The sequence below is a fragment of the Corvus cornix genome, chromosome 7, assembly GCF_000738735.6.
Source record: "Corvus cornix cornix isolate S_Up_H32 chromosome 7, ASM73873v5, whole genome shotgun sequence".
NCBI classification, from domain to species: Eukaryota; Metazoa; Chordata; class Aves; order Passeriformes; family Corvidae; genus Corvus; species Corvus cornix.
In genome coordinates this window covers 16216210-16243471 of record NC_046337.1, presented here as the reverse complement: position 1 = coordinate 16243471, position 27262 = coordinate 16216210, and the positions used below count along the sequence as shown (strand labels likewise).

General features: G+C 53.8%; 2 protein-coding genes across 4 annotated transcripts in view; both read right to left on the bottom strand.

The window, feature by feature from the left end:
- Nucleotides 1–7618, bottom strand: part of LOC104693937 (unconventional myosin-X-like) — an 89795-nt gene extending 82177 nt beyond the window's left edge. Inside the window, exon 1 of the mRNA XM_039555280.1 lies at nt 7526–7618. Within this exon, the coding sequence (XP_039411214.1) occupies nt 7526–7546 (21 nt within the window). The 5' untranslated portion in view covers nt 7547–7618. The remainder of the gene's footprint in view (nt 1–7525) is intronic.
- An 8852-nt stretch (nt 7619–16470) lies between these two features.
- The window catches only part of SLC4A3 (solute carrier family 4 member 3), a 33941-nt gene continuing 23149 nt past the window's right edge, over nt 16471–27262 (bottom strand). For all 3 annotated transcript variants that reach the window (XM_039555073.1, XM_039555074.1, XM_019290555.3), the window contains 11 exons: nt 26545–26758; nt 25997–26218; nt 25512–25660; nt 23948–24142; nt 23297–23503; nt 22610–22699; nt 20867–21033; nt 20233–20486; nt 19814–19983; nt 19191–19364; nt 16471–18462 (listed from right to left, as the gene is read on the bottom strand). In XM_039555073.1, the coding sequence (XP_039411007.1) occupies nt 18385–18462; nt 19191–19364; nt 19814–19983; nt 20233–20486; nt 20867–21033; nt 22610–22699; nt 23297–23503; nt 23948–24142; nt 25512–25660; nt 25997–26218; nt 26545–26758 (1920 nt within the window). In that variant the 3' untranslated portion in view covers nt 16471–18384. The remainder of the gene's footprint in view (nt 18463–19190; nt 19365–19813; nt 19984–20232; nt 20487–20866; nt 21034–22609; nt 22700–23296; nt 23504–23947; nt 24143–25511; nt 25661–25996; nt 26219–26544; nt 26759–27262) is intronic.

Here is a 27262-nt window from a genome sequence, read left to right as displayed (position 1 = left end):
AGGAAGCCACAAGGACACAGTGGTCTGTCACCGAGCAGCCACAGTGCCAAACGTTTTGTAAAAATCTCGGACAAGAGCCCTGAAAGAGTATTTCTTCTGCAATGTTTATTATGCATAACTTGGGATTATGTCCAAGACCTTTTTGCATCTTGCCACATCCTTGTTGTCAATAATTTCCTGCTTTGTGGAGTTCCACCTTCTACTCACACATTACACAGAACTGTACGCTTTTAAACCAGTCTCATCACTGTGAAGCAGAAAATCCCTTCTTCTTGCGGTCAGAGGTAAAGGCACAGCGGAGTTCAATCCACCTTCTCTGTCTCATCCATTATTTTCTGCTCTTTTGCCATGTCTCCCCCTATTTGTCATTTCACTAATAAAGTAATCTCAGGTTTTTTAAACTCTTCATGTGAGACATTTTCCTGGTGTTTGCTCGTCCTCAGTGTCCTTCCCTCAAACACCACACAGAAAGCAAGTGGAGTGCCTCTGAGCTGGGATGCACTGTCAGACAATATGAAGTAAGAGTGGAAGTGGGGAAAAATGGGGGAAACAACTCATGTAAGAAAGAAGTTGGGAGACAGGAAAGACAGAAGAGTCTATGTTTCACTATTTTCTAAAATCACTGGGTACAAAGGCATGTGCTAGTAGCAGCATCCAACTACTAGGTGTGGATGGCAGCATTGTGATTCTGTGTGAGTAATCATAGAACCACAGAATAACCTGACCCAGCAGATCGTTGAGTCCAACTCCTGGCCCTGAACAGGACCATCCCCAAGAGTTACACCATGTGCTGGAGAGTACTGTCCAAACACTTCCTGAGCTCTGGCAGGCTTGGTGCCGTGATGATGGAGACATACAGAAGTTTTTAACAAACATCCCTGGAAAGCACCCATCTTGCATCACACTGCGATGCTGAAGTGCTTTCCCATATATTATAATAAATGGAAAGGACGTGAAACATTTTAAAAATCATCAGGTCCAAGAGTTCCCAGAGATCTGTCCAACAAAGTTTCTCAACAGCTTTATAAGTCCTGTAATGCTGAGGAAATTCCAAGAGATTGAAAGAGTCAGAGTCTAAATGGAAGGAATAGCGGGATTATCCCTAGTAACCATGGGTTGCTTAGTCTGAGAAGCCCTGGGAGAATACAGAGGTTTTGCTCTCAGCTGTTTCATCTTAAGGATACTCTGGCTTCAACTGTTGTCCAGTGCCCATTAACATGCAGAAAGAAGTCTAGTCAAAAAGACTTCTTCTTCCTTAGCATCCAAGCATACGAGACAAATAAGACTGTGATTGACTCTCATGGCACTGCCCATGTAGAACACTATTTCAGTAAAAGTCAGCTTTTGAGGAGCAAACAGCAGCAAAGGGATCTCAAAGCTGTTTTCATGAATGGGGAAAATCACTAATAATTGCGGGATTTTCCAACAAATGTCTGCAGTGACAGGGTCCGTACTATTTTGTATTCTCATCAAGGACCTAAAATCTAAAGTAGTACTGACAGCACTAGCAGATGCCAACATCTAGTAGATAAGTAAGTACCCACAAGGATGCAACCATCAGAGCAGTGTGGATTCCACAGCCCCTTGTTAGAACAAAACAGGATTAAAGTACAGCCAAACCAAAAGGTCATGTCAGGAGAGAAGGAATGCAAGGAGCACTTCAAACACAGGAATGTCTTCTGGAAAGTCACAGACCCAAAGAGGATTGCGAATTGCTGAGCAGAAACTCCCAGGACATTTGGTTGCAACAAGAGCTGATGCATGTCTGGGATGTATAAACAGGAGTAAGGAAGTTTACTGCTTACTTATGCTTTGAGGTGTGAGAAAGAAGCCTTCCAGAGACAACATAAAAGCCTCAGTCATTTTTGCTTATTCAGAAAGATCCCTTGTAGTGCAAAAATATTTGTGAAGATATTAATGTCATTATGTAGATTTGCCAGAGCGAGGGCTGACCTATCTATCCCAGACAGTGATAGTGGGGGGATTAGAGCAGCATGTGGCCCAGCATGGGCTGCAGACCTCACCTCTGTCCCTGCATCCTCAACCGACTCAACCCTGCTGGGAGGACAGGGCAGCCAGCAGCACTGAGACCCCTCTCTGCTACCTGCTGGCTCACTTTTGCCAGCAACGCAGAGACAACCCAGTGCCAGAGAACAATTTTTTTGCAGACAGAGAAGTTATTTGGGACAAAGTGACTCTCATGAAGCAGAAGAAAAGTAGGACCTGAAAACGGATGGATCTGCCAGACACTTTAGAAATGAAGCAGGGTTTATTTTAAAACAAGGTTGTGTAACCACTTGAAGAAACCGCAAAAAGCAGGGGATCCTCCAGAAATAAGAAGCCCTTCTAGAAAATGTGATTCAGCCAAATCTTCATCATTGGCTCAAGATGCAAGTAACAGGAATAAACAGGACTAATACACCCACCTCATCCTAACCCTAATTTCCACCTTCTCATCAAATACACTGGTGACTGGATCTATGAGAGGCTCCACCACCAGTTCAGTTGCTGTGATAATTACTGCACTTGTATGACAGGACCTCTCAGTCCCCCGGGCACTGTACCAAGTGATGCATAGCAGACAGGCCTTCCATAGGTGTTTTTCCTGGGACTTGGCTCTACAGCACTGCTGAACTGTGGGTGATCTCAGATGGAAATGAGGAGGCAGAACTGCGGAGTTTAGGGTAACTGGAGGATAACCAGGAAACCCAGACTCTCACAAGTTTCAGTCTTAATGATCACATTTAGACAGTTCACATATTCTCCTTAAAGCAAAATGGGAAAAAGAAATTGCAAAACATCTGTGATTATTATGTTAAATGTAATTGTGGCAAGAAGTGAAACCAGAGCAGAACAAGGTGGTTTTGGAGGCCACGATGGGGCAGCTGCAGGCTGGCCCAGGGCAACCTGGCTTCCCTTCATGTGGGGGTTCTCATTGAGAGCCTGTGCCAGCCCACCCTCTTGCTGCTGATGGGATCTGACAAGGTCACAGCTCACGCAGCCTGGCTCCAGATGAATGCCCTAAGGAGGGAGCTAGCAAGACTCCTTCTCTTCCGCCAGACACTGTTTCATGTCATCTTTGGCACAAGAGCTTTCTTCCTTGCAACTGCTGCTCCAGAACAGGGCAGTCAAACCCTTTTGTCTTATATCTGCCTCTTTATCACTCTGAATGGTTATGGGGAGATGCAGCTTGGATGGAGAATTCTGTGTGGAGTATCCATGCTACACTAGCTGCATGGATATCTTCAAGGACAGTGGCACTTGCCTTTAGCTGCACTACACAGGCTAATTAAACAGAGAGGGGTTGCTCTTTGCTATTGACACAGAGAGCATTACATATACAAGATGTATGTAACAGTCAGCATTTCTCTGTCTCTTCTTCATCTCTACAGGTCCTCTTCCTGAGAGGTCACAATATTCTCAGTAGAGTGAGAGGAGATTGTCAGGGAAGCTGGAAAAGCACGTGTTCCTGAGAAATGGAAAGGCTCGGTGGGAATACTGCTTCAAAGAGCAGCCTCACTGCTAAAGAAGATGATGTTCTATATACCTTTTCTTTCCAGGATGGCATTTTCCTAAGCCAGTGGTTGTTAACACATGGACATTCAGCTTACTGTTATCTGTAAAGACAGCACATCACTCATGGTCAGCATCAGCCAAGTCAGCTGAACCATTCCTCTCATCTCAGACAAGAGTCTCTGGGTAGATTGTCCCGGATATCTGGCCATGCTCCTCTCTCACAGGAACTCCTCCTTCTTTCTCCCAATAGCAGGGAGCATGAGAAGGGCAAACCAAGCTGTTGAGAAACCTAATCCAGCCATGTACAAACCCCTCCCACCCAGCACAACCTGGGCTCCCTGGGGACACGGGTCTCTGGATGATGCATCCAGGCAGCTTCAACAGAGAGCCCAAAGCTGGTGAGAATCGCCTGTGCAACCAAAAATCAGACCAGTCCTTTACCTGCTGTACCCATGAATCAGGCAGGCTCCACACTGCAAAGATGCATTCACAGTCAGGTCCTCTCAGTTGTTCTCCTTACCCATGTTCCCTGCCTGCAAATATTTATGCACATGACTTTACACTGGGACTAAGAAGCCATTAGATGCCCAAAGGACAGCAAATTCAGCTGAGTGTCTTGTGGCCAGTAAAGGGGCACACTCAGCAGACTCCCTGATGGCTTTGTGGAGTAGTCAGGCACTTCCCACTTGCATCAAGTAGTCAGCAGTCAGTGCAAAGCTGCCAGAGCAAAAGAAACCTGGCAGAGGTATTTGCTCCCCACCTCAGTTTGGGGCCAAGAAAGCAGCTCACGTGCATGCATGGTGGCAACTCCAGCAGCCTTAGTACTGCTCCACAGCCTTGACTCTGAGGCTCCCTCCTGGTCTGTGTGTATCTCCGGGAGAAATGGATCATCTCCCTATCTCCATGGCAGATGTCCCAGGCCACAAAGAAGAGCAGGGCTGTGGCCAGGGAAGGATGGGGAACATAGGGAACAGTAAGTGAAGACCATGACAGCTGTAGAGAGGATGGTTCCAATCACCACAGCCATGCAGGACACGAAAACAGAATTCCCCCGCCTTTCTGTCCCCATATCAGAAAGCTTAAGAATTTCAGGGGATTTATTTTACAACACAGATGAAAAGCTTTGGATTTCGCCATAAGATCAAGGAGGAAAACTGTTTAACGCTTAAAATGCCAGCATTTCTAGGCCAGTGGCACATGAGAAGGAGAAGAGCATCTGTGACTCCACTGGATGCTGCTGCTCAGTGCAGACTGACAATGGGACCATGCAAAGTGGTCACTCCAACTGCAGTGCAGAAGGACAGGATGGGAGAAGTATCTCCTTTAGCCCTGGCCATGACATTCCTGCTCCTTAGGGGGGAATTGGAGAGCGAGTCACATCCTCTGTGTCACCCCACATCCTGCCCACACTCCAGACATACAGGGAGACCGTCATCTGTCACCATGCCACAGCCCCGGCCTCCAGGGCCCCTCCTCCCTGCTTGGGCACAGGACTCACTGCAGCAGCCAAGCAAGGAGATGGCGGAGCACACACACACAGCCTCAGCTCCTCCGCTCACACCCAGCTGCAGCACAGGCATCATCCATCACATCTCTGAGCCATGCCACACAGCAGACCTCAGCTGGCAGAGGCTCACACACATCTTTGTGCTCTACCACTTGCTGAGGATGAAGGTTTTCTAACCTGGCCCGCTTGGGATGCTGCAGGAGAAGAGCAGCAGCAGCACACACCGCAGCAGCTCACTGTCCCTGGGGTCTGCAAGCAGAGGAGGGCAGAGCACATGGGAAACCCTTCATCAGTGTCAAGCTGGCACAACTGGCCAAAACTATCCCTCTCATGGTAGAACCAAGATGACAAGTAGGTTGAACCCTTCACAAAGCCATTCTGGTCTCCAGCATGCCAAAGGGGGAACTAGGGGAGCTGTGAAGACCCATGGCATCCCCACCTAACCCCAGATACTGATCACATAGCTGAGTGTGATATCTAAATGCTGCAAGCACAGCATGGGAGCCTGCTAAGGCAAGACCAACAGCACACTGGGGTTTAGCTATTCACTGTAAGAGATGGCATCCCCTGGAACAAGCGTCTTCAGCTGCTGCAGAAAGAAGCAAAGCAATTCCCTTCTACTCCGGCTTTCCCTCCCACCAAGAACCCCCCATGGAGAAGGAGGAAGAGTGGCTGGGGTGCAGCAAATGCCAAACATTCCGGCTCTGGGGAAGCCACATTCCCTGTCTCCCACCCCCACTGCCTTTCCTGCAAAGCAAAGTCTGACGATTTCCTGCACAAGCTCACCCCAGTTCTCCAGCCTTGGCTACCCTGCTTCATTGGGATTTAGTCTGTGATTTACAAGAGATATGTGACTCTTAGATTTCCAGGGAAGGGCTTCAGGACTGGCCCACAGCCCTTCCCTGGAAATCCCTGTTTCTTCAGATAATGGCAGAATCATGCCTGGACAGGTGGAGCTGGACAAAGCAGGCAGTTCTCTGATGGGTGCTACTTGCTGAGACGTGCACCTCTGGGCATCCCCTTTCCAGCCTCCCATTCCCACCAGTTCCTTCAGGCTCCTCAGTGGCTACTCCTGTTGCAAGAAGCCAGGAGGTTCCTCCTGACAGAGAGCAGGCAAAAAGGCTCTGGAGAAATGGCCCTTTGGGAAACCCTGGCCTTCATCTGATTAGATACAGACGGCCCAGACTTCCAGGAGCAGCAGGTTAATCAGTTAATGGCTGAAGGATGCTGGGCAATGCGCTGCCGCATGCTGCGGGGCAGCCCCAGCCGCACAGCCCGGGGGCAGCCACTCCTTCCTCTCTGGGGCCAGATCTGGGAAAACATCTGTTCTGATAAAGAAAGTCCTTCTCCAGGGAGGGGGCAGGCCCGAGCCCATCAGCTGCTCCAGCCCAGCGACCACGGGCTGCTCCGGGGCGCTGGTAGCTCCCCCTCCGCACCCATGACTCGAAAGGCCAGACACTGGGGTTAATGGCCTGGAAACCATCTGGGGGCTGGAGGGGGCAGATGTCTCATGCCCCAAACAGGGGGCATTCAGACCGTAGCCGCAGACCTCGAGCAGGCCCCGCCACCCCAGAGTGCCTGCCGTGCCCACTGCCAATGCCACGGGCACCCGCTGTCACCCGTGGGTCCAGAAAGGGCTGCCCTGGCCTTGCACCCACCTGCCCCTCACAACCAAAGGCATCACCAGGCTGGGCTGGAAACCTGTGTATGCTCAGGCAAGAAAAAGGGCACAGAGAATTTCGGGGCGTCTGGGCTGTGCACGGCACCTGGCCCCGCGCACTCAGTCACTCGCTCCCCGTGGCAGCACAGTGCCCGCACGGCTGTGTGCTCACCCGGGGAGGGCACCGCGGGCAGGCGGCACCAGAGCCCACGGCTAACAGGTACGGGTCCGGCCCCGGGCAGCCGCTCTGCCCGCCGGCCTGACGGTCATTGGGCAGCGGCACCGAGGGCAGGGGACTCCCGCCGCACGCTGCCCGGCTGCTCACCGGCCCGGTGCCCCGAAGGCCAGCCGCTCTGTGACACGCACACGCAGGCAGGAGCAGGCTCCGGACCCTGAAGTCGTTCTAGAGGATTAAGGAGCCGGCTCTGGGCAGCCATGACTACCATGCGACAAACCCGCTCCTCCCGCAAGCAGCCCTCGGTCGGCATTGCCGGCACCGCACATCCGTCGGGCTCCGGCTCCCGCAACCCCTTCAACCCCTCGTACGGGTTGCGCGATGCCGTGCCGGGCTGCGGAGCGCTCGGGGACAAAACCCTCCGCATCCCATCGCTCCACAGAAAGTGCAACCGAGACCGCCTCGGCGAGGGGGCAGCGGGGGCGCGGCGAGGCCCGCGGGGAGCGCAGCGTCCCACGGCCCCGGGGGCGTTCCCGGCCCGGGGCACGGCACCCCGATGCCCGTCTCGCTCCGGGACCCGATCCCGCCGGCCTCCGCCCGGCCCCCGCCTCTCCCAGCCCCGAGCAGGGGCGAGCCCCGCCGCCGTGCCCGTCCCGCCGCTGCCCACCTGGCGCAGAGAGGCGTCCATCGGCGGAGCCGCCCGCGGAAGCGCTGCCGCCGGCTCTCAGCGCCGCATCGCCGCGGCCGGGCGGGCACGGCTCGCCGGCCCCGCGCCGCGCTGGCTCCGCCTCGCCGGCCGCGGGCAGCGGGGAGCGGCCGGGCCGCCCGCTCCGCCCCGCTCCGCCCGCCCCGGGGCGCGGGGAGTGCGGGTCCTGCGGCGGCGGCGGGGCCGTGCCGCTGCCAGAGCGTTTAGGAGCGGGACGAGACTGGCTGGGAAGCGGCGCGCATCTCGAGAGGAGGCTGCTGAGAAGGGTTGGGGTGGGGGAGGCCCGAGCGGCCGGTGCCACCCACGGACACGCGGCGGGGACGGGGGACCACTGCTGTACACAGCCACAGGAGCCAAGTGCGGACCTTTGTAAGGGCAACTGATGTCATCCAGGACAGCAAATACTTTGGGTCTTGGGTTCCTTCACCAGACCATCATAGTATGATTCAGTGAGAGAGACTGTTAACAGGAATCCTGATAGAGCTTCGAAATGATGTCTCTGAGATCTGAAACAGCTGGCAAAGAGCAAGAGTCTGGGCAAAGTTTTTCCAGATCATAGCTCAAAGATAGAACTCGATCACAGGTCGAAATGTGGCCAGATCATAGATCACAAGTGCTCTGTGAAGGTGTTTTCTTTCCATCAGAAAGTTCTGGCTGGTCACCAGGGGGGCGTGGAGCTCCTCACAACCACGGGAAAGTAGAGGAGCACACTTCTTTCTCCTCTGTCTGCCTGCCTGCCTGCCAGCAGTGTCCACCAGCAGGCATCTCCACCACCAGACGTGCCCTCCCAGACTTCTCTGGAGGAACTTTGGCCATGGTTCCTGTCATCCAGGGTAGAAGGGAAGAATACAACCTTTCAAAATGGCAAGGTTTTTAGTATCAACGCTGCTGTTGACTGACACTTTCCCAAAGGGAAGTAGAAGGTGCCTTGATCCAGTCCTTAGAACAAAGTAACTTTCCAACTCTTCGGGCAATAAGTGTTGGATTCCCCAAACGGAGCATCAGTGACTGACATGCTGTAAGCCCTGTACTCTATCAGCCTAGTAGAAAAGGTGGCAAGGATCTTGACAAGAAACTTACACCTGATACTTGTTCCTTTCTGTTACAGGATTAAAGCACTAGTCCTGCATTTGTACAGCCCAGTTGGAAACTGCAATGTCTGAACTGTTTCCTAGCTGGCTTTAGGTGCTGCTCCTGGGAAGGGGTAGCTGTGACCATCTGTTTCTTCACAGAGCTTTGATAACCAGGTGATTGCTGACTCGCTATCACATGAGCCTCACTGTGCAGGACAAGCCCGGACCCCTCTCCAGCCCATCAGCTCCCCCACACCTCAACCTCGGGGTTGCCTCCTGCCCCAAACCTGGCACAGTGGTGCTGCCTGTGTGTTTGGCAGCAATGTCAGCAACCCAACGATCTCCCAACCCTCCTCTCAGCCCAGCTGCAGATGGCACAGGAACCAGGATGCCATGGCTGTTCTCTGCTTGTCAGCAGAGTGCTGGGCTCTGGGAGAGGAAAGGAGAGCCAAGGCGGGCAGATGCTGGTGGGTCTGAGCAGTGAGCTCTCCCTGCATCCATGAAAGGAGCAACCCTCTGGTGCTGCAGGCAGCAGGGCCCCGCACCCAGCCGTGGCAGCAGCAGACAGTGAGTCAGCTTCCTGCTGGGCTTTCCACACTGAGGGAAGGTCGGCAGAGGACTGGCAGGAACAAGCTGAGGCAGGAATTCCTCCTGGACTCCAGACAATATCTTAATTTCCTCTTCTGCCACGGGTCTGGCACATTGCTGGGAGGCGGGCAGGCCTGTATGCCCCACTGCGGGCGGGAAGCATCTGACAGGCTTGCTCTCCCATCGCCTGCGAGGGGACGAGCTGTGACACCTTGGCGGCAGGTCCCACTTCCTCAATGGCTCATGTGCTCGTAGGGTGGAGGACTGATTTCCTCCACTGTCATCCCTGGGATGATCTAATTTGGGAGAGTCAGCAGCAGAGGCAGGACACCTTGGACCAGATGAGCGCATAGGGAGGCACAGATGCAGAAGGAGGGCACCCATGCTCTGCTATGCATTGCCACCACCACAGCCCCCACTGCCAGGCCCTGCTGCTTCGCTAAGGAAACCAAATCCCCCCTTGCCTAAAGCACAGGATAGCCAGGAATGTGTTGACCAAAGGCAGAGAACTACTGAGAACAGCAGTCAAAAATCAAGCATGCCACCCATTGCCAGACCCTGGTAGATGCTGAGGTGCACTCCTAACACTGGCTGCATGCATGCATGAGGAAGGGGACACACAGAACATGCAGTAGGGTGCAAAATGATCCCACAGCTCTGGCCCTCTCCTTGTACCAGTTTCACAATTCTTTGAAAGCAGCTTATAGATCAACCCTTGAAAAGGGCAGGTCCTCCCCTCTCCCATTCCCAGACTGCAGGTAGGCCAGCCGCAGCTCAGAATTGGTCAGTCTGGCCAGGCCAGCTCAGACTTGGGCTGCTTGAACTCAGCACATGAAGCTGTGGACCTCTCCTCCAGCCCCATCCCCTGCAAAGTGACGATGGTGATGATCAAAGCTATGCCGAAGCTCTCCCTGCCTGGGGCTGCTCTGAGGCTCTGTGACAGGGATTAGCCCAGGCTCCTTGGGGACAGGATCATGTTTGTACCAGATGTGTCCCTGCTCCAGAGGAATGTGATTAAAGATGTCTGGAGAGGCTTTCACAGGGTCACACCAAGCACTGCAGCACCTGCTCCCCCTGAGAGCAGGAGCATGAGGGGGAGTCCTCCTTCTAAGGGGGGACAGAGTGGGCTGGGGAGGGTTTATTTGTCCTGGGCACTCTGATGGCTCCTGTATCACTTCAGCCACCAGCAGTGAGCCCATCTCACTGCAATGCACAATGCTGCATCTGCACACTACAGAGCTCAGGCCAAGGGCAGCTACACCCCTGCTTAGTCTGATCGCAGTGGGAAAAGCTTCTTATCCCATCCAGGCACGGGAATTCCCCCAGGGCTGCCCTTTCTCTGTGGGTCAGGAAAACAGGATGTCGTCTTCATTTTCAGCCTGAGCACAAAAGCAGATCACTGGAGCACATCCACCCCACTGTGACCATGTGCCACCCCTTGGCCTCTGAAGCACACTCCTGAGCTGCGTCACTGGGGCCAGCACCATAGCTGGGACTTTCTACCAGCCCCATCTGCACTTGGCAGTGCTGACAAACCAAACCCAAAATCAGGTATCTCCAGCTCTCTCTGCAGATAGCGGTCCTGGTCTTCTTCCTTCAGCCCAACCCTTCCTTCCTTTCCCTTCTACATCCCAGGCCACACATCCAGCTCCTGGCAGTGACAAGCTGAGGTTCCCTGCCACTGCTCTCTTTGTGCTGCTGCCAGTTTGCTTGAGGCCACAACGTATCTGTGTGTGGCTTTTGCACCTCGGCCATGAGAAATGCAGTCCTGGTGATGAGATTGCTGAATGAGGGAGCTGAGCTGCACGAGGCTATAATTACAGCAGGAGCATGTGGGGAGAGGCCAGCCGAGCGCATCCACCTCATTTCCTCTCCTATTAAGTCTGCCCTGCTTTTGTTTGACCCAGACCAAACCTTGCTATTAATGGCACGATGCTGTGGAGGTCACAGACGATTCTGCGACAAGCAGCCTTGTGGATTCTGCTCGACTAAATGCATAAGCAGGGCTTTGCTTGCAGATACCATTACTGTGGGATTCATGCTGTAGAAAGTATGTCAGGCAGCTGGGGTGCAGGCAATTCCCAGACTGGGCTGTTTTGCCAGAGGAGCTCTTTGTCTCCATCTGCAAGCAGCAACCCAGGCAAGCAGGCAAGGAGGTTAAATGGTGTCATATCACTACCCCTGGCTGTGGCTGAGTTCTGCTGATGGGTGCTGGTAGCATGAGCCATGCACCTTTCCTCTTCCTGATCTTGCCTGCACAGTTTCAGCTTGCAAAATCATTTTTGTGCTGAAGGAGAGAGCTCTTCTCTCTGTGCACCTGCAGCCAAACAGATGCCAATCCCTGCCCTGTTTTGTTGTGCTTGTCCCTTAGAAGTCCCCGGAGGCAATCTGAAAGGCTGTGCTAGCAAAGCAAAGAAGCAGGCAAGGCTGTGCTAACACCTCCAGGGCCAAAAAGTGAGTGCAGCCCCAGCTCAGAGCACCAGTAGCTGGCCCCAGCATCTGGCCATCTGTCTTTGCTGAGGAAGAGAGCCTGGGACAGCAGGAGGCAGCCGCTCCCCAGCCTCTCCCATCCCCAGCGAGGTTGCTGTACTCTGTGTACTGGAGTGGGGGGACATTCTCCAGGGACACTGGGCTGATGGATGAAGGAAATCACCCAGCTGGGCTCCTGCAGCAGAGATCACAAGGTCCCCCCTTCTCTGCAGAAATCACATGAGGAGGATTACCCTCCAGTCCTGCTCAATGACAAGATCACATCTGGCAGCCAGGGGGTCACAGAACAAAGTGGCAGGAGAGATGGGGGATGCTGTGCAGCACTGATCCTCAGCACTTCTCCTTGTTCTGACTCCTGCATGCCCCCCTCTCAGCCAGGCAGGACACTCATGGGTGCCAGCCCACCTCCTTGCTGCTCCCTGCAGGGAAGAAGCTTTGGCAGTCACATTTCAGAGCTCAGGCTGAGCCTTCCCTGTCCACACCTCACAGCAGCATTGCATGGGAGCTCGTGTGCAGAGCAAGACACAGCGGCTTGTGACCAAGTGCATCCCAGCCAAAAGTACACCCCTGGACAGGGGAACCTTGCACAAGCACAAAAGAATTGTCCCAGAAGTGCCTCATTCACTTCTGCAAAGAGTGCCTTTGGAGAGCAGTCCCAGCACAGGCACCTCAGAGAGCTAGATGGCCGGAGAGCCTTGAGGGGGTGATGTACTGGGAGGGATGGGGCAGGGGCACACGGCAGCAGGCAGGAAGCAAACTTCTGAGGGCAAAGGAGTGAAGGCCAGACAAATTACAGGAATACTCACCTGTATTGAAGAAACATGCTGTCCAAGCCTGTGCTCAGGATTCAGACATGCCTGCTAGAAAGTATCCTTTGTGAAGACCTGTGTGAGGGAGAGGAGCCGGAGGGAGCTTCATCTCTGCCCTGTAGTTCCCAGGCAATGTCTGCAGGCCTGGCAACTGGCTCTGGGAAAGGCTGACTGCAGCATGGGGACATGTCCAAACCTGCCGTTCCCATGGGGAAGAAGGTTTGTGTCTGTGCCCGAGGAGGGCAGGTTCCTTCCCTGGCGGTCAGCAGGGCCCTGCTCAGCCCTTTCTCCTCTCCCTGGTGATTCTCCTGGGGCTGGTGAGTCCCTTCTTTCGAGTGACATGAAGGGGAGGTGGAAGGAGGGTGGGGGACGGAGCGTAGGGCTGGGGCCATGGCAGGGATGTGCAGGGTCACCAGTGCTCAGCAGTACTTGCTGAGGGTGGTCCTTGGCATCTGCAACAGCAAGCAGGACCCCAGCACCCCTGAGCTGGGGCTGCTCTTGGGGCTTCACATGCAACCACTGTCCTCAGCATCAGCTCTGCTCTCCCCAAACTGGTGCAACTCACATCTGAACAAATCCACTTGTGCTGGGCATTGCAAACCAGAGGCACTCTCACTCCTGCCAGCATCCAGTGTGAGGAATGCGCTGTGCTGCCGCCTCCTGACATTGTTACCTGCCCCACACCCCCCCAAACCGCTCCTCATGGGGAAGAAGAGAAAAGGTTTTACAATTTATTTTAATGAAGTTTGAGTGCCTGAAACACACACATGAAAGCCCGTGCAAGAACTTTCAGACATGCAGGAGAAAGGGGAAACTTTGCCACTGGCTCTGGTTCACAGTTTTGCTGTAGAAATGGTTTTAGCTAGCAGTTTCCTTAACTTCCCAGCCATACGGCCGTGTGAATGGGTGCCAGTGGTATCTGACAACAGAGATGTGCCAGCCCCTCCTGGCTGCAGAGAACAAAAATAACTGGAGAAGATAACTTGAGTGTACTTGAACCCAGGTGGCAGAAACAGAAACCCAAACAGTTTGCTCAAACAATATAGTTGTTTAAAATAATAAGGTTGATAATCTTGGGAACGGACCTTCTATTTTTAAGTCTCTGGACAGGCTTACTTTTGTAAAGATAAACCTCTTCTCATATAGCAAAGAGGTGGGAAAAACTTCTGGCAGCAGTGCAGCCCTGGTCTGGCGTGAGTCCTCTGTCAGGGAGCAAGTGAATACTTGTCCCATCCCAGAGCATCCCCTGGGGAACTGGGGATCTGCAGACACTCAGGGTATTCTCCCCAGCCCCAGCGCAGGAGCATCCCCTGAGCCTGCAGGCAGCTTCTCAGCTGCACTGCAGCAGCATTTTGTGATCCAGCATGCTCCTGATGTGGCAGCACCCAGCAGCCTCTCCCTCCTCCTCTGGTCTCACTAAAGTGGGGGTATGCCCCATGGAGTGCACCCCTTGCAGCCCCTTTATTCCTCCTGCCTCAGCCCATCCCTGTTGCCCTCCTCTCCATCCACCCACTGTCTGTTCTCTGGCAGAGCAACCAGGACCTACTCCTCCAAGCTGGGCAGATGTCCCACTCTCTGAGCAGCAAACCAGCCTTTGGTAGAACTGATTGCTGACTGAGCCCACATGTGTGACCCAGACCAGAGCCCCAGCAGCAATCCTGCCTACATTGCATCCTGGTGCAGTGTTTTCCAGCACATCCAGGACTCAGGACCATGTGGATGAGCTGTGATCCTGGTCGACTCTTCTCCATCACTGTGGCCAGCCATGGAGGCCCTCTACTCTGCCCTCGAAGGGGAGATCAGCACCTTTGTGAGGCACGTGCAGCGGTGCCAGGAGGGCTTCGACCTGTGCAGCCTGTACCATGTGCTGCTGCTGGTGCTGCCACGGAGCCCCTCGGGGCAGGTGGAGAGCTGGCAGCACCTGCAGAGGCTTGCCCACTGCCAGCCTGGCTCGGCCAGCCCCGACATGGTCAGCAGCTACGTGGACTGGCTGGCCTCATACCTGCAGCACCTGAGCACGCTGAAGGAGAGGTTCGACACCAGGGTGGTGGTCCCTCTCTGTGAGAACTTATACATGCACGAGGAGCCGGCTGCTTGTCCTACCCGGCAGTCCCCACTGGCATCCATCCCCCACCTGGCTGCACAGCTCTTTGCCCACCGGCGTAACTGGGGGCTGCTGCTGCAGGGGGGGACCCTCAGCGAGAGTGTCTTCAGTCCCCAGAGCTTGCATGACCTGTGTGGCTTTGCTGATGTGGGGCCCTTTGTGAAGGTCTTGAGGCTGGTTCCCGATGTCTTTCACCAGAGCTTGGCCACAGCAGATCTTGCCCAGAAGTGGGTCTCTCTTCACCGCAACAGGTACAGCCGCTCCCTGCCACCATCGGCATCACTGTCACCATCACTGCCACTGCAGCCACCAGCATGGGGCAGAGTGGGGCTGGCTCCCGGCACCGTAGAGCCCCCACCACACGGCAGGGCCCCCCAGCAGCCTGACTATCCCCTGGGCTTGCCCAACCCCATGATCCCGCTGCAGCCCTCAGGCACAGGCAGCAGTGCCATGGTGCTGCAAGCCCAGCTGCAGGAGAGCCAGGAGGAGCTGCTGGCCCTGCTGCACCGCAGGGAGCGAGCGGCCGCCCTGCGCACCCAGGTCCGTCGTGTGTCCCAGCGCATCCGCCTCCTGCGCCTGCAGCAGCGGGGCCAGGGGCCGGGGCTAGCCCGGCCCTGGCAGAGCTCAGGTGTGGGTATGGGGGCTCAGCGTGAGGCTGCCCTGGCCGAGGAGCAGCAGAAGAGCCTGGAGCTAGAGGAGTACCACCACAGCATCCTGGAGACTGACTGGCTGCTGGAGCTGGAGGTCAGGCCTGTCCTCATCCGGAGGATTGATGCGGTAAGGGGCATGTGTTCTGCTTGCACTCCCTGGTCTGCATACCAGGGTGGGTGGGGGCACTGCTGCGGTCCAGGGTGCTGCACAGGAAGAGATGGACATCCAGGTGGAGACGTGAATCTTGTAGGTCTGGGTACAGCCATAATCTCTCCAGTCCAAACTAATGGCCTGCTAGGCAGCCATGGGCATTCAGATGTGAGGAAGGAGAGCTGAGGAGTGGGGAATGGGAGAGGGAGTGTTTCCTAACATGGCGGAACAGCCTGTGGGTCATGGATACTCCCATCCAGCCCAACTGGATGCTCAGGAGACACGCACCCACACTGCTTCCTCTCCTGCAGGTTCAGCAGCGCTGCCAGGCCCTGGAGAGGGTGCTGCAAAGCCAGGCAATGCCTGCCCCACAGCACGTCCGGCTCAGGAACAGGATGGCCACCACCTGTGTACCTGGGCAGGCTCAGCCCTCTGCCTCAGCAAGCAGCCCCTGGTCAGCAACCTGACCATGGGCAGTGGGACTTCCCACTGGGAAGGTATTCCCAGCAGCAGCACCCGGGAGAGCACAACTGGAGGACACCCAACCCATCACCATGAGCTGCAGGCAGCCAGCAGTTCACAGGGACCTGGCTCAGTTCTTGCCTGGGAAGAAAGCATGGAAAGAACATGTTTAATGAGATGTTTCTTCTGCGTTCAGCCCACGGCCCTGCCATTTGGCGTGTGGCTACAGACTGCACAAGGAGATGGGCACTGAGTGCTGCTGAGCATGCAGGCACGAGCATGCACATGTATATGGATGCAAGCAGGCAGGAGAATGCGGTTCTGGTTAAACATGGGGCTCAGCCTCCTCTTTACAGCAGCCAGTGTGGAGGCTGAGTCCACAGTAACCAGTCTGCTGGATGACCATGGTGACAGAAAGCCCACCTCCATGCTGGTAGTGGGTAACATGGTGACAGTCCTTGCTCCAGCTGGGGCTTGCTACCTTGCTGGCTGTTATGGGCAAGGAAGTTTTGTGTTGGGGAATTTCAATCAATTTAATTTATTGCCATTGGCAATAAAACAAAAGTGTAGAGCCAGAGGCATAGTTCCTGTGAAGAGTTTATTGGTGTAGCTGTTTCCACTACAGTCGGAGGAGTCACAATGCACAGAAACAACAGGCGTCCTACACTACACAGGGAGGACAGGACACACACAGCCACAGACACACAGAGACACTCGTCTCTCCGCCCCAGGCCCTGCGGGGGGACCAGGCTGTGGGTAGGACCTGCTGCGGGGGAGGCTTCTTTCTCTGATGGGATATTTCTGCAGCCTCCCGAGGAAGGCATTGGACCCTCCTGGTAATGAAGCACCCACCATCTCTCTCAGGAGCCAGGCTGGATAAGTGGGAATGGGGGCAGCATCTTCTCCCAAATCCAATGGTGAAGCGAGCATCCCAGCTTCTTCCGGAAGACCAGTCCAGCTCTGACCATCAGGAAGAGGCTGGGATGCCTTTCTCTTCTGGCACTACCCTTGGAGTTTCCAGGGGCAGCAAGGGCACCATCAAACAGTTTCTGGGCCAGCTCTGAACAAAGGCTGCCAGCTCGGGCAGACCCCAGGAACAGCTCTGTCAGGTGGAAAGGTGTGATGCACAGCAAGCCCCACCTGAACAAGAGGAAGAACTTTACTGTGAGAGTGACTAGCACTGGAACAGGTTGCCCAGAAAGGTTGTGGAGTCTCCCTCACCGGAGATATTGCAGAACTGTCCGGATACAATCCTGTGCCATGTGCTCTGGGATGACTCTGCTTGGGCAGGGAGGTTGGACCAGATGACCCACTGTGGTCCCTTCCAACCCAACCCATTCTGTGGAGCTGCCCAGAGGTGATGGGGGCTGAGTGCTGGGCACCCTGAATGCTGCTCCTTCCCATCTGGAGGGCACTGCTGGATGTGAAAGGCATCTCAGTATGGCAGCAAAACTGGGGTGGGGGTTTCAGTGACTTCCTTGTAGGCTTGCAGGGAGCCAGACTCAGTGGATCACTGCACAGGGAAAGGGAGGGGACCCAAAGGACTGTTTTGTGCTCCAGCACTACATTTCTTGTATAGCTTCTTAAATATGGATTCTTCTTGTTCTCAGGGACAGGAATATGGGGATCAGGGACTGGGATACAGCCCTGTGGTCAGTGTTTACTCCTGCAGCCTCTGTGGAGGTGCAGAATGGCAGAGGACTCCTCTTAGTTCCTGCAAGAGGGCAAGCATTCAAGGCTTCAGGATACCTGCTTGTCTCCAGCCTCCCCTCCCTGTGCAGTTTGCCTTTGGAAATAAGGTTGGGAAAATTGAGAGGAGACAAACAGCCTCTTCCATGTCAAGAAAGAGCTGAAAACAGTCATGTGGGAAGGTGACTGGACAGAAGCCGGTCTGGAGGACTGGGCCAGGGTGCCAGTCCCTCTTTGCCTGTCTGCCAGGCTGCAGCAGCCCCATGGGCCACTTGCTGTGGCAGAGGCCCAGTGTGAGCACTCCTAGAAGGGGGCAGGGGGGAGGAGCAAGGCATCTGCCAGATGAGTAAGGAGATTGCTGGCCTGGGAGAAGAGGCAGCTTCCAGCCCATTCCTGTGAGTGCTCAGTGTCACGTGCTGACCTACCCAAGCTTCATGGTAGTGGAGGGGAATGCAGTGGCACCAGCTGGCATGGTTCCCCTTCACCACCTGGAGATCAGGCACAGGCTGCCTCCAGCAGGGAGGGGACAAACCCCTGACCCATGGGCACTCAGGACCCACACAGCTTTGGGATGTGAGAGGCATCTCTCAGCCCACCAGGTCCAAGAGGAGAGAGACTCACAGCCTCTACCGAGCGAGCGATGGGGCAGCCAGAGCCGGGACAGCATCCTGCAGGGCTATGGAACAGCCATTCATTGGTCCAGGCAAGAGATTGTGTGACTCATGGCAAGTCTCCAGTTAGTCCTTGGGAGGGGTGAGCAGGTGTGAGCTGCCTGTCCCATGAGTGGGGAGGGCAGCTCCCAGCTCACACAGGCATGTGCAGCTCATTGTATTCATCCCGGCCATCCTCGTCGAAATTTGGCTCCGCATCCTCCGAGTCCAACTGGGAAGAGGCAGAGACCAAGCTATGAAGGCCACAGCTGCCCCCAGTGTGGGGTCAAGCCTGGCACAGAGGGATCAGCACACAGCGACCCAGGCAGCTGGGATGTGCTGGGAAAAGCAAAGCTCTTGCTCCTTTCCCTCCCAAAAGGCGCATTCTTTAAACCCTCATGCCCATCCACGCGTCCCCAGCCTGATGCCCTTTCTATTGCCTGGGGCTTTGGTCCAGCACTGCAGCTCTTTCCTCTCCCCCTGCTGGCAGTACTCACTTCTGAGTGCTGCTCCAGGCTCTTCTCCAACAAAATCTCAGGATGTTGACAGCAGCAGAGGAGCTTGCCAGCTCTTGAAGGGCTGCCAGCACCCTGGCACTGTGGTTACACACTGGAGTGCCAACAGCCACAGGCTCTGATGTGCTGCTGGGCTGTTCTTGCTGCTGGTTCAGTGGGGAATTGGTGTGTTTCTTGATGAAATAGCCACAAGATGGAAGGGGAAATCCTTATTCCAGGCCTCTGCCTGGTAGGAACCTGTGTTTCCTTGCCCCAGGCTCCCCACCCATCTCATACTGCACTCCCAGGGCTACAAGATCCAAGGAAGCCATCCACCCACCTACTGCTATTGAGCAAAGAACCTCAAGGCTTTGCTGGCCCATGATCTCCCAGCCTTTCAGGCTGCCAAATCTCCTCAATCTCTTTCCAGTGTTGCAAGCTAGACTGAGGACAGCTGTCTGCTCACCGCTTTGAGCTCCCTGTCGTGGAAGAAGTGGGGCAGCACGAAGCGTCGCAGTGGCACTGTCATGATCAGGACAAAGGGGAAGGCCAGTGATGCCACCGTAGATTTCACCACCCAGAGCAGCACAATGCAGGCCAGTTGAATGCAGGTGAAGAGATTCATTCTCCAGGTCTTCACCTAGTAGGTAATTCCAGTCTAAGAACACATTAACTTTCCACACAGATTAACAAAGACCCAACTGGCAAAACAAAACACTTCTGCACAGCAGAGTACCTGCTGCTGCAGAGTCTACCTGCCTTTACTCTACAGCCAGGTAGAACTCCATAACACATCAGCCTCTGTGCTACCTGGCAGCATATCCAGCTGGCAGTGCAGTGTCCCTCCACACCCTCAAGCAGCACATCACTCCTACAAATCGTCTGTCCATCCATACAATACACTTCTGGGTGCAGCCTACCAGCATTGTGCCACCTCTGTGCGTGCCTTGCACTTACTTCTCGGCACAATCTTGCAGCCAAGCACAGTCACCAAGCTAAGCATCTCTAGCAAAATACCATACTCCCCTCATCTGCTGCTTCTTCCTCTTCTCATCATTACCTGGTTCTGTGCAACCTGCCTTTGCTCACCTTGACAACGTAGATGTGGTCAGGGTGGTGCTTGGACGGCATGAAGATCAGGAGCAGGCGCTCGTAGAGCTGGATGCCAGTGAGCGATGTAACCCCCATGTAGAGGAAGATGCCGAAGAGCACAGCCAGCGGGATCTGCCGCAGCATGTTCCCCATCACAATGGACAGACCTGCACAGACGGAGCTCAGGGCACGTGTGTCCCACACCAGCCCCTCCGCAAGGCACCTCAGCCTCCATCCCTCTCCCGCCTCCTCTGTCCTGGGGTGCAAGGGAAAGGAAGCTCAAAACGGGTAGGTGTGGGCAGTCCTGCAGTGAGCACGCAGAGCACGGGCCGGCCCATGGGACAGGAACACTGCCAGGAGATTCAAGTGCTTGGTCCAGACCCCTCCCCTCCCTTGTTCCCCGAGCAGAGGCTCACCGACAAGGGCAGCAATAAGCACTCCAGTCACACGCTGCTCCTTCACCTCCTCGATCCTGGGCTTCTCCCCGGGTGCGATGGCCTTGCTCATGACGGTCAGGGCGTTGACGTGGGTGACAGAGCGCACTGTCGCTGCCGTCAGCCAGGGCAGCCCAAAGAGAGCACAAAGCCCCCCCATTGTGCCAATGAGCAGAAGGTCCAGGTGGAAGCCAGAGCCTTTCAGCAACTTCCTCTCCTTCTTGCTAACAATCAGCCTGAAAGAAAATAGAGCCTGGGTCAGTGCAAGGCCCAGGTCAGTGCCCCAGGACAGCACTGAGCTGGGGACAACATTCACTCTCTGAAGACAGCACACATGGGGATAACAAGAAGATGGCTGAGGAGGGGGATGGTGGCTGTCAGCCTCAGGTTAGAAGTTTCCTCCTGTGCTTGGCTGAGGCAGGTTTCCACCATACCATATGCCAAGAAGGGAGCCAAAAGATGATGAAAGAAGTCAAGGTACAGTCTGAAACAGCCAGGATCCTGCTCTTGCTGTTCCTTTGGGATGTCTGTTGCATCTCCATGTGAACCAGCAGCCATCCTGGCCTTGCCTGCCTAGGGGTTAGCGATGGTTGAGGTTGAAGGGGGAGGTACTCACGTAGTGATCTGTGTTTCCATGAAGATAAGAATGAAGACCAGGAGGGCAGGGATGGCAGAGGCAAACATCATCCACAGCGGAAAGGTCCCACTACTGCCCATGGGGTGGATGAACCAGCCACGCTTGTGAGGGGATGTGACCGACAGGCCAGAGGGGACATTCAGCTTCTGTTGGTGTAGTTGCAAAACCCAGCAGTTACTCATTAATACAAACATGCCCACAGCCTCACACAGCTTTGACCCTCCTGGTCTCCCTGGTCTAAATGCCTCAGATGATGGGATAAGCCATCCTGAACTGAGAAGGACTTTCTCATGGATAATCCCCTTCCATGCAAAAAATCCCATGTTCCCTAACATGGGTATGTGTCATTTCCTTTCAGCTACTTAAATTCCCTTTGTTTTTTTCCAAGAGACCAAGGAAATATCTTCCCTCAGGAATCTCACCCCCATGTCAGTCCTTACAGACCATGGTTAAAATGCTCCTTGACCTCTGCTTGGACAAATTAAGTGTTCTGAACTGCCTACCATTTTCTGAGGTGGCTTTCCAGAGTTTCCAAGGCTTTTCTGAGACATTTTACAGCATTGTTTTTGTAGTGTGAACCCCAGAAGTGGCCACATTCTCTGGAAATGACCTCAGCCTGACCATGTTCAGAGGGAATATGATGTTTGTGCTCCCATCAGACCACACAGACTCCTAGCTGTACATCATCCCGACCTTGCGTTCATCAGCATTTGAACCCTTGGCTCTGTGCTGCTCTACAGCAATTTCTGCTATCTGCACTGCAGGCAGAGTTTATGATTTGCATTTATGTTAATCAGCGTAAGTATGAATAATATTTCTGGAATGTTTGTCCTTGAGTTAAGCTGTGTAACTAAGTACCATTTTCTCAGAAAGCTTTGTACATATGCTGAGTTAATAATAAAATGATAATGCTTTTGATATTAACAGTAGAAGTGTAGAAGGGTATGAAAAGAATGTAACAAAGTGCATGATTTCACTAACGTCTGTTAGACTGAAATTTTTCATTGAAATTCAAATGAATAAAAATAAATTTGGATTCCACCAAGCCTTGAGCTGTTTTGATAAAAAGCTTGCATGATGAACAGGAAATACTTTTCACACTCTTCCCATTCTTAGCAAAAAAAATACCAAAACAAAAATATATAACTATGTATCTATTGAAAAAATGAAACCTGTAAGACAGGTTTGTTCGATAACATTAAGTTAACAAACTTAAGTTTGTGCATAAACTGGGGAAAAAAATTATGTTTGAGATAAAGTGATCAAAATACTAGTATCCTACAGTCAAGGAGAGAGTAGGTATGTTGAGTACTAAACTATGACAAATACCCCATTGAAACCATCCTACGTGCCTCCTTCTTCAGTGTGCATAAACAGTTCATGTCTTGTTGACTGACTGCAAGTGTTTAGAGCTACAAACAAGGAATGGACTGGCGCTGAATCTCCCTGAAGCCCCTAAACCCTCCCTTACAAACAGCTGGAAGACCATAGGGATACCAGAGCACTCCAGTAGTCCCTGTAGCTCTGGCCTCAACCTCAGCAAGACCCTTGGAGCCTCCCTTCAGCGTGGGAGTGAGGATGAGGGTAATGTTTCTGTTTGCTTTGTGCCATTATGACTAAAGAGGCAGGAAATACAAATTCCCCATTGCACAAGAACGAGCCAGTGCCATAGGGATCACTGCTGGGCTGCAGAAGGGGCTCTGAGGGCAATGCTGGCACTACCTGTGTGTAGGTGTCAGTGATGGTGTAATCCACCAGCACCATAACCAGGATGGAGATGGGGATCCCGAAGTCTCCGATGATCCGCCGTGCCTGCAGAACACAGACCTGTCATTGGCAAAGGGAAAAGGCCAGCTCCATGCACCTGCTATAGGGTGCCTATGGCAAAGAGAAGCCCCAAACGGAGTCAAGCACCACTCCAAACTGGAGCACTGCTGATGGGCAGGGCCAGGAAACCCAGCCTTGACCCATGGGGCTGTGCATCCCACTGCCCACCTAACATGCTTTTAAATGACTGGCCAATTGCTCCTCCTGGCCTATTTAGACAGTGCTCCAGGTATTACACAGATGCCCTGCATGTAGAGAAATGCCCAAAGAGAACAAGTTGTAAGCCCTTCCTCCTATATTCTAGTTTAACAGACTTGTATCCAGTCCAAGGAGCTTTCCCAAGGTCCAGAGGACTTTCCAGCAAGCCTCACTGGAGCAGGACAGTGCAGATACCATCATCAACAGTCAGCTCTTGTCTGCACCCTAAGGTGGGCTACCATCTCTCCTGCAAGCTATTTAAGGGATTTGTTGATTTTCTTTGAGGGACATCCAAGTGTTCTGGAGAATAAAGGTCTGTAGCCAGAAGCATTATTTGTTTGGCACGTCCCTTGTCCTTAAATGTGAATCCCACAAACTTCTCACCTTTCCTCCTAGGAAGCGGCTGTTCTTGAACTTGCGCATAAAGAAGGCAATGAAGAAAGTGCCTAGCATGAGGATGAGGGAGAGCAGAGCAGTGTTGGGCTGCATCCTGGTTCCCAGTGACATTGCATCTGTAGAGAGCATGCTGGCATTCAGGCTGCTCTGCACGTCTGGTGGGTAGAACTTCAGCAAAGGATGTTCTGCAAACACCTGAGCAGGTGAGAGAAGCAGCAGGCAAGTTACCACAAGGAGGGGCAGGGGGCACTGTCACTACTGGGGGCAGGGGGAAGCGGAGGTGTCCTGCTCTGTGGAGAGGTGAGGGCAGTAGATGGTGGGCACGGACAATCCCAGCATCCGTCACCTCGCCTCACAACCTACCCAGCTGGAGAGGGTTGGGGAGAGAAAAGTGGCCCCTCTTTAATGTCTCCTGCAGGAAGAGAAGGGGAGAGAGACATTAGGGCTCTTCCTGCCACCCTCTGTGGTGGCACAGGAGCCAGCTGGGCTGAGGCATGAGACCAGCAAAGAACTGCTCTACAGAATGTCTAGGAAAGCTGTGGCTGAGCTGGCCCTGTTCCCTTGCCTCCTGTGTGCTAAAGCAGCAGGTTCCTGAGGGATTAAGAGATGCAGCAGCCCATTTCCCCGGGGAAGGTTCACCTTGTACAGTTTGTAGAAGGTCTCATAGATAAAGATGAGGGAGATGAGGAAAGCAAAGATCTCCTGGGTGAAGGGCGAGATGTAGCGCACCAAGAAGCTTCCTTCAGCTGCCACAATAATGAAGATGAAGACGATGAGCCACAAACCAATCCACACTCTGCCTGTCAGATACTCAATGCCTTGAGTCTGGCAGAACTGAAATGGAAAGGGGAAGGAGTTACTCATGGCTCCTCAGGCTGCCTCCTGCATCCACTCCCCATTAAGATCAAAGACTGTTCTGGAAAAAAGCATCTTCATCTGCTCAGGCACTCAGCACAGTATCAGTGAATTCATGGCTAGAATCACAGGTAAATTTGCAGACTTTGCATTAACACCTGACAGCTCACACCAAGCAGATCTTCACTGCTCCAGTCTTTGTACCAGTATCTCCTTCATGCTCTCCTGAAGCCAGCCCATGCATAACACTGCCCATACCACCCACATGGAGGTGCCATTGCTCAAACATGGCTCTCCATTGCTCCATGCACTCAACAGCACAAGCCTGTTCCCTACAAAGGAGAGCCCAAGCACCCTGCTATGTCCCACTGCATAAAGGCCACAATCTCAGACAGCACCCTGTGTACAGGCAGTTGTACGTGTGTGGAGAAAAGCCCCCAGGCTGTCACCACAGAGGAGACCATCTCCACTGCCTTTGCTCATCCACACACACCAACTATTTCCAGTACAGATCACACCCCTCCCTTTGCAGCCTTCCTCAGTAGCACCACAGGCAGAGGTACACCTCTGTACACAGTGACTGGGCAATGCAAAAGCAGTCAGGGATAAGTGCAGTCACAGGAGAGCAGAGAAATTCCCACTCTGCAATGGCATCACTGGCTCTGAACTCTTGACAAGGTGAAAATCTAGCTGTAGAACAAAACATGCTTTTTTAAAGACACAGACCTGCTGGGAGTCAGAGAAAAGGAAAAGAATTAGATCCACTGCTTGAAGGTACAGTGATATGGGGATGCTTTCAAGAGCAAAGAGGTCATGCTACTTGAGAAAGAAACATATCCACCCTGGCTGGCCAGGATACCTCTACACACACCCTTGGGCTCATCCTTAGAGGTGGGAGTAATGTATGTGGCACATCCCAAATGGGTGGTACACTCAGTGTTATTCCCATGAAAGGAAACCTGGACATAAGTAAAAGTGGTGAAATGGTCTTCAAAGGAAGCCCCAATAAGAAGAAAGTTTTAGGATGCAGCTACAAGTGCTCATTATGTCAATGAGCTGCAGCACAGGGCCGGGGGACAGTGCTCTCCTCACAGTCAGCAGGTAGAGGAGTGCTGTTATCAGTGTCAGACCTCAAAGGATAATGGATACAGCAACAGGAGGTGGAAGTCCCTTTAGCCAGACCTGAAAAGGGTCAGCAGAGCCAGGGGCAGTCCTGGCTGAGCTGCGAGCAGCCTGGAAGAGTTCACACTAACAAACACCTTTTGTAGAACTGAGAAATGCCAACCGCCCTCTCCAGAGCAAGGATAGAGTGAGCAGGTGCCAAGCAGAGACACTGCCTTGCATGTACCTTGTAAAAAGCTTCTTCAAACACCAGCAGAGGCCCTGAGAAGCCAATGACCAGGAGTGGCTGGGCTCCAAGCAGGGAGAAGAGGATCCCTAAAACTGAGGTGGAGATTATCAGCTCGGAGACCCCCATGAGACCCTCAGTTTTCTCTCCTGGGAAAGAGAACAATGAATGAGTGTTATAGCCTGGTCATAGGCACCATCACCACAGACAGGCAGGCTGCACAGCTCCAGACAGAGGAGGCAGGTCCCCATCCCATCAGTCAGAGGTGCCCTGTGTTAGGCAGGGAGCACGGAGGGAGCACGGGAGGAGCCCAGGCAGCCGAGGCTGGAGAGGCCAAATGGCAGGGAGGGAACAAGGCAGCAGCCGAGGACAGCACTACCACTCTCCCTGAGCAAACAGAACCAAAGCCCACCCCAGAACAGCATCACACAGACACAGCCAGTGTCCCAGAGTGCAAAGAGCAGACCAGAAAGCAGGCCCATTACCTAGGAGTCCCCCGAAGGTGATGGCAGGAGAGAGAGCAGCAAAGTAGATGAAGAGAACGGCTGCGAGACACTGGCTGTGCAAGGCGTCTCTGATGTCACTGAGGTATTTGGGGTACCTGCGCTTTATGTCCCGAACCAGACCTCCAAAAAATATCCCGGTTCGCTTCAAAGGGTCGTCCTCAGCTTCCTCCTCTTCTTCCTCAGCTTTCACTTCACACAGCTCTGGAGGTGTATGGAGGGCAGGGCTTCAGCAAGGAACACAGCTGGGCCCTTGGGCTGTCCCTCTCCCCAGTACCTCATAGAGAGCTTCCTCCAGCAGCACTAGCCTGGTGGGCCCCCTGTGAGAGCACATCCCACTGCCTCCTGCTGTATCCAGCTGCCAGAGCTGCCCACAGCCACTATCCAACTCCCCTTGCCCCACTCCCCTTGCCCCACTCCACTGCAGAAACCAGGCCCTGCTCTCCCCTCTACCAGGCTCTGGCAGGGGAGGGCCCATTGGGGCACACAGGGCACTAGGCACAAACTTGCCCAAATGTGAATGGAGAGACCTTTGGCTTCCTGAGCAGTCCCCTCCTTCATGGACTTCTGCTCCCTTTCCTTCCTCTTCTTCAGCAGCAACTTCTGGAAGGTGGCAATGGATTTGAGCAAGTCTTTCCCCTCCACCTCTGATGGGGGGATGACAATGCTGCAGTCCAAGAACTCGTTGATTGCATTGAGGAGGTCTTGACGATCATCTGCCATGTATGCAGCCTCGTGGAAGTGCTGGAAGGGGCAGGGAAAAAGAGAGAGGGAGAAGGCTCAGACCAAGACTAGACCCCGCTACCTACAGCCTGGAAAGACAATGCTTGCCGTGACCTTTAGAGCAACATTCTGCTCCTCCATCCACTACTCGTCTCACTACTGCCACTCTGTGACCCACACTCCTGAATCCCGCCTCCTGTTTTGAGGGAGAAGCTGGTAGAGCCCCAAAGCACCATAGTTATAAAGCACAAGAACCATGACCTGAGCAGGTAGCCTAAGAGACTCTTGGGAATCTCCACATACGAGAGAGAAAATAGGCATCTACAGCATGAGGGAAGCCATGCAAAGGAAACTAGGCAGAAAAGGGGAGGTATTTCTGACAGCAAGAGCAGGTAGCAAGGAAGGATTCTAAGGAGACCAGGAGGGGACAGCACTACTGCAGATAGGCGGGGGGGTGCTGGCAAACAGGTGGAAGTGCTGCACTGCTTCTGGAACACGCTTCCAGAGAAAAGGCTAGAGGATGAT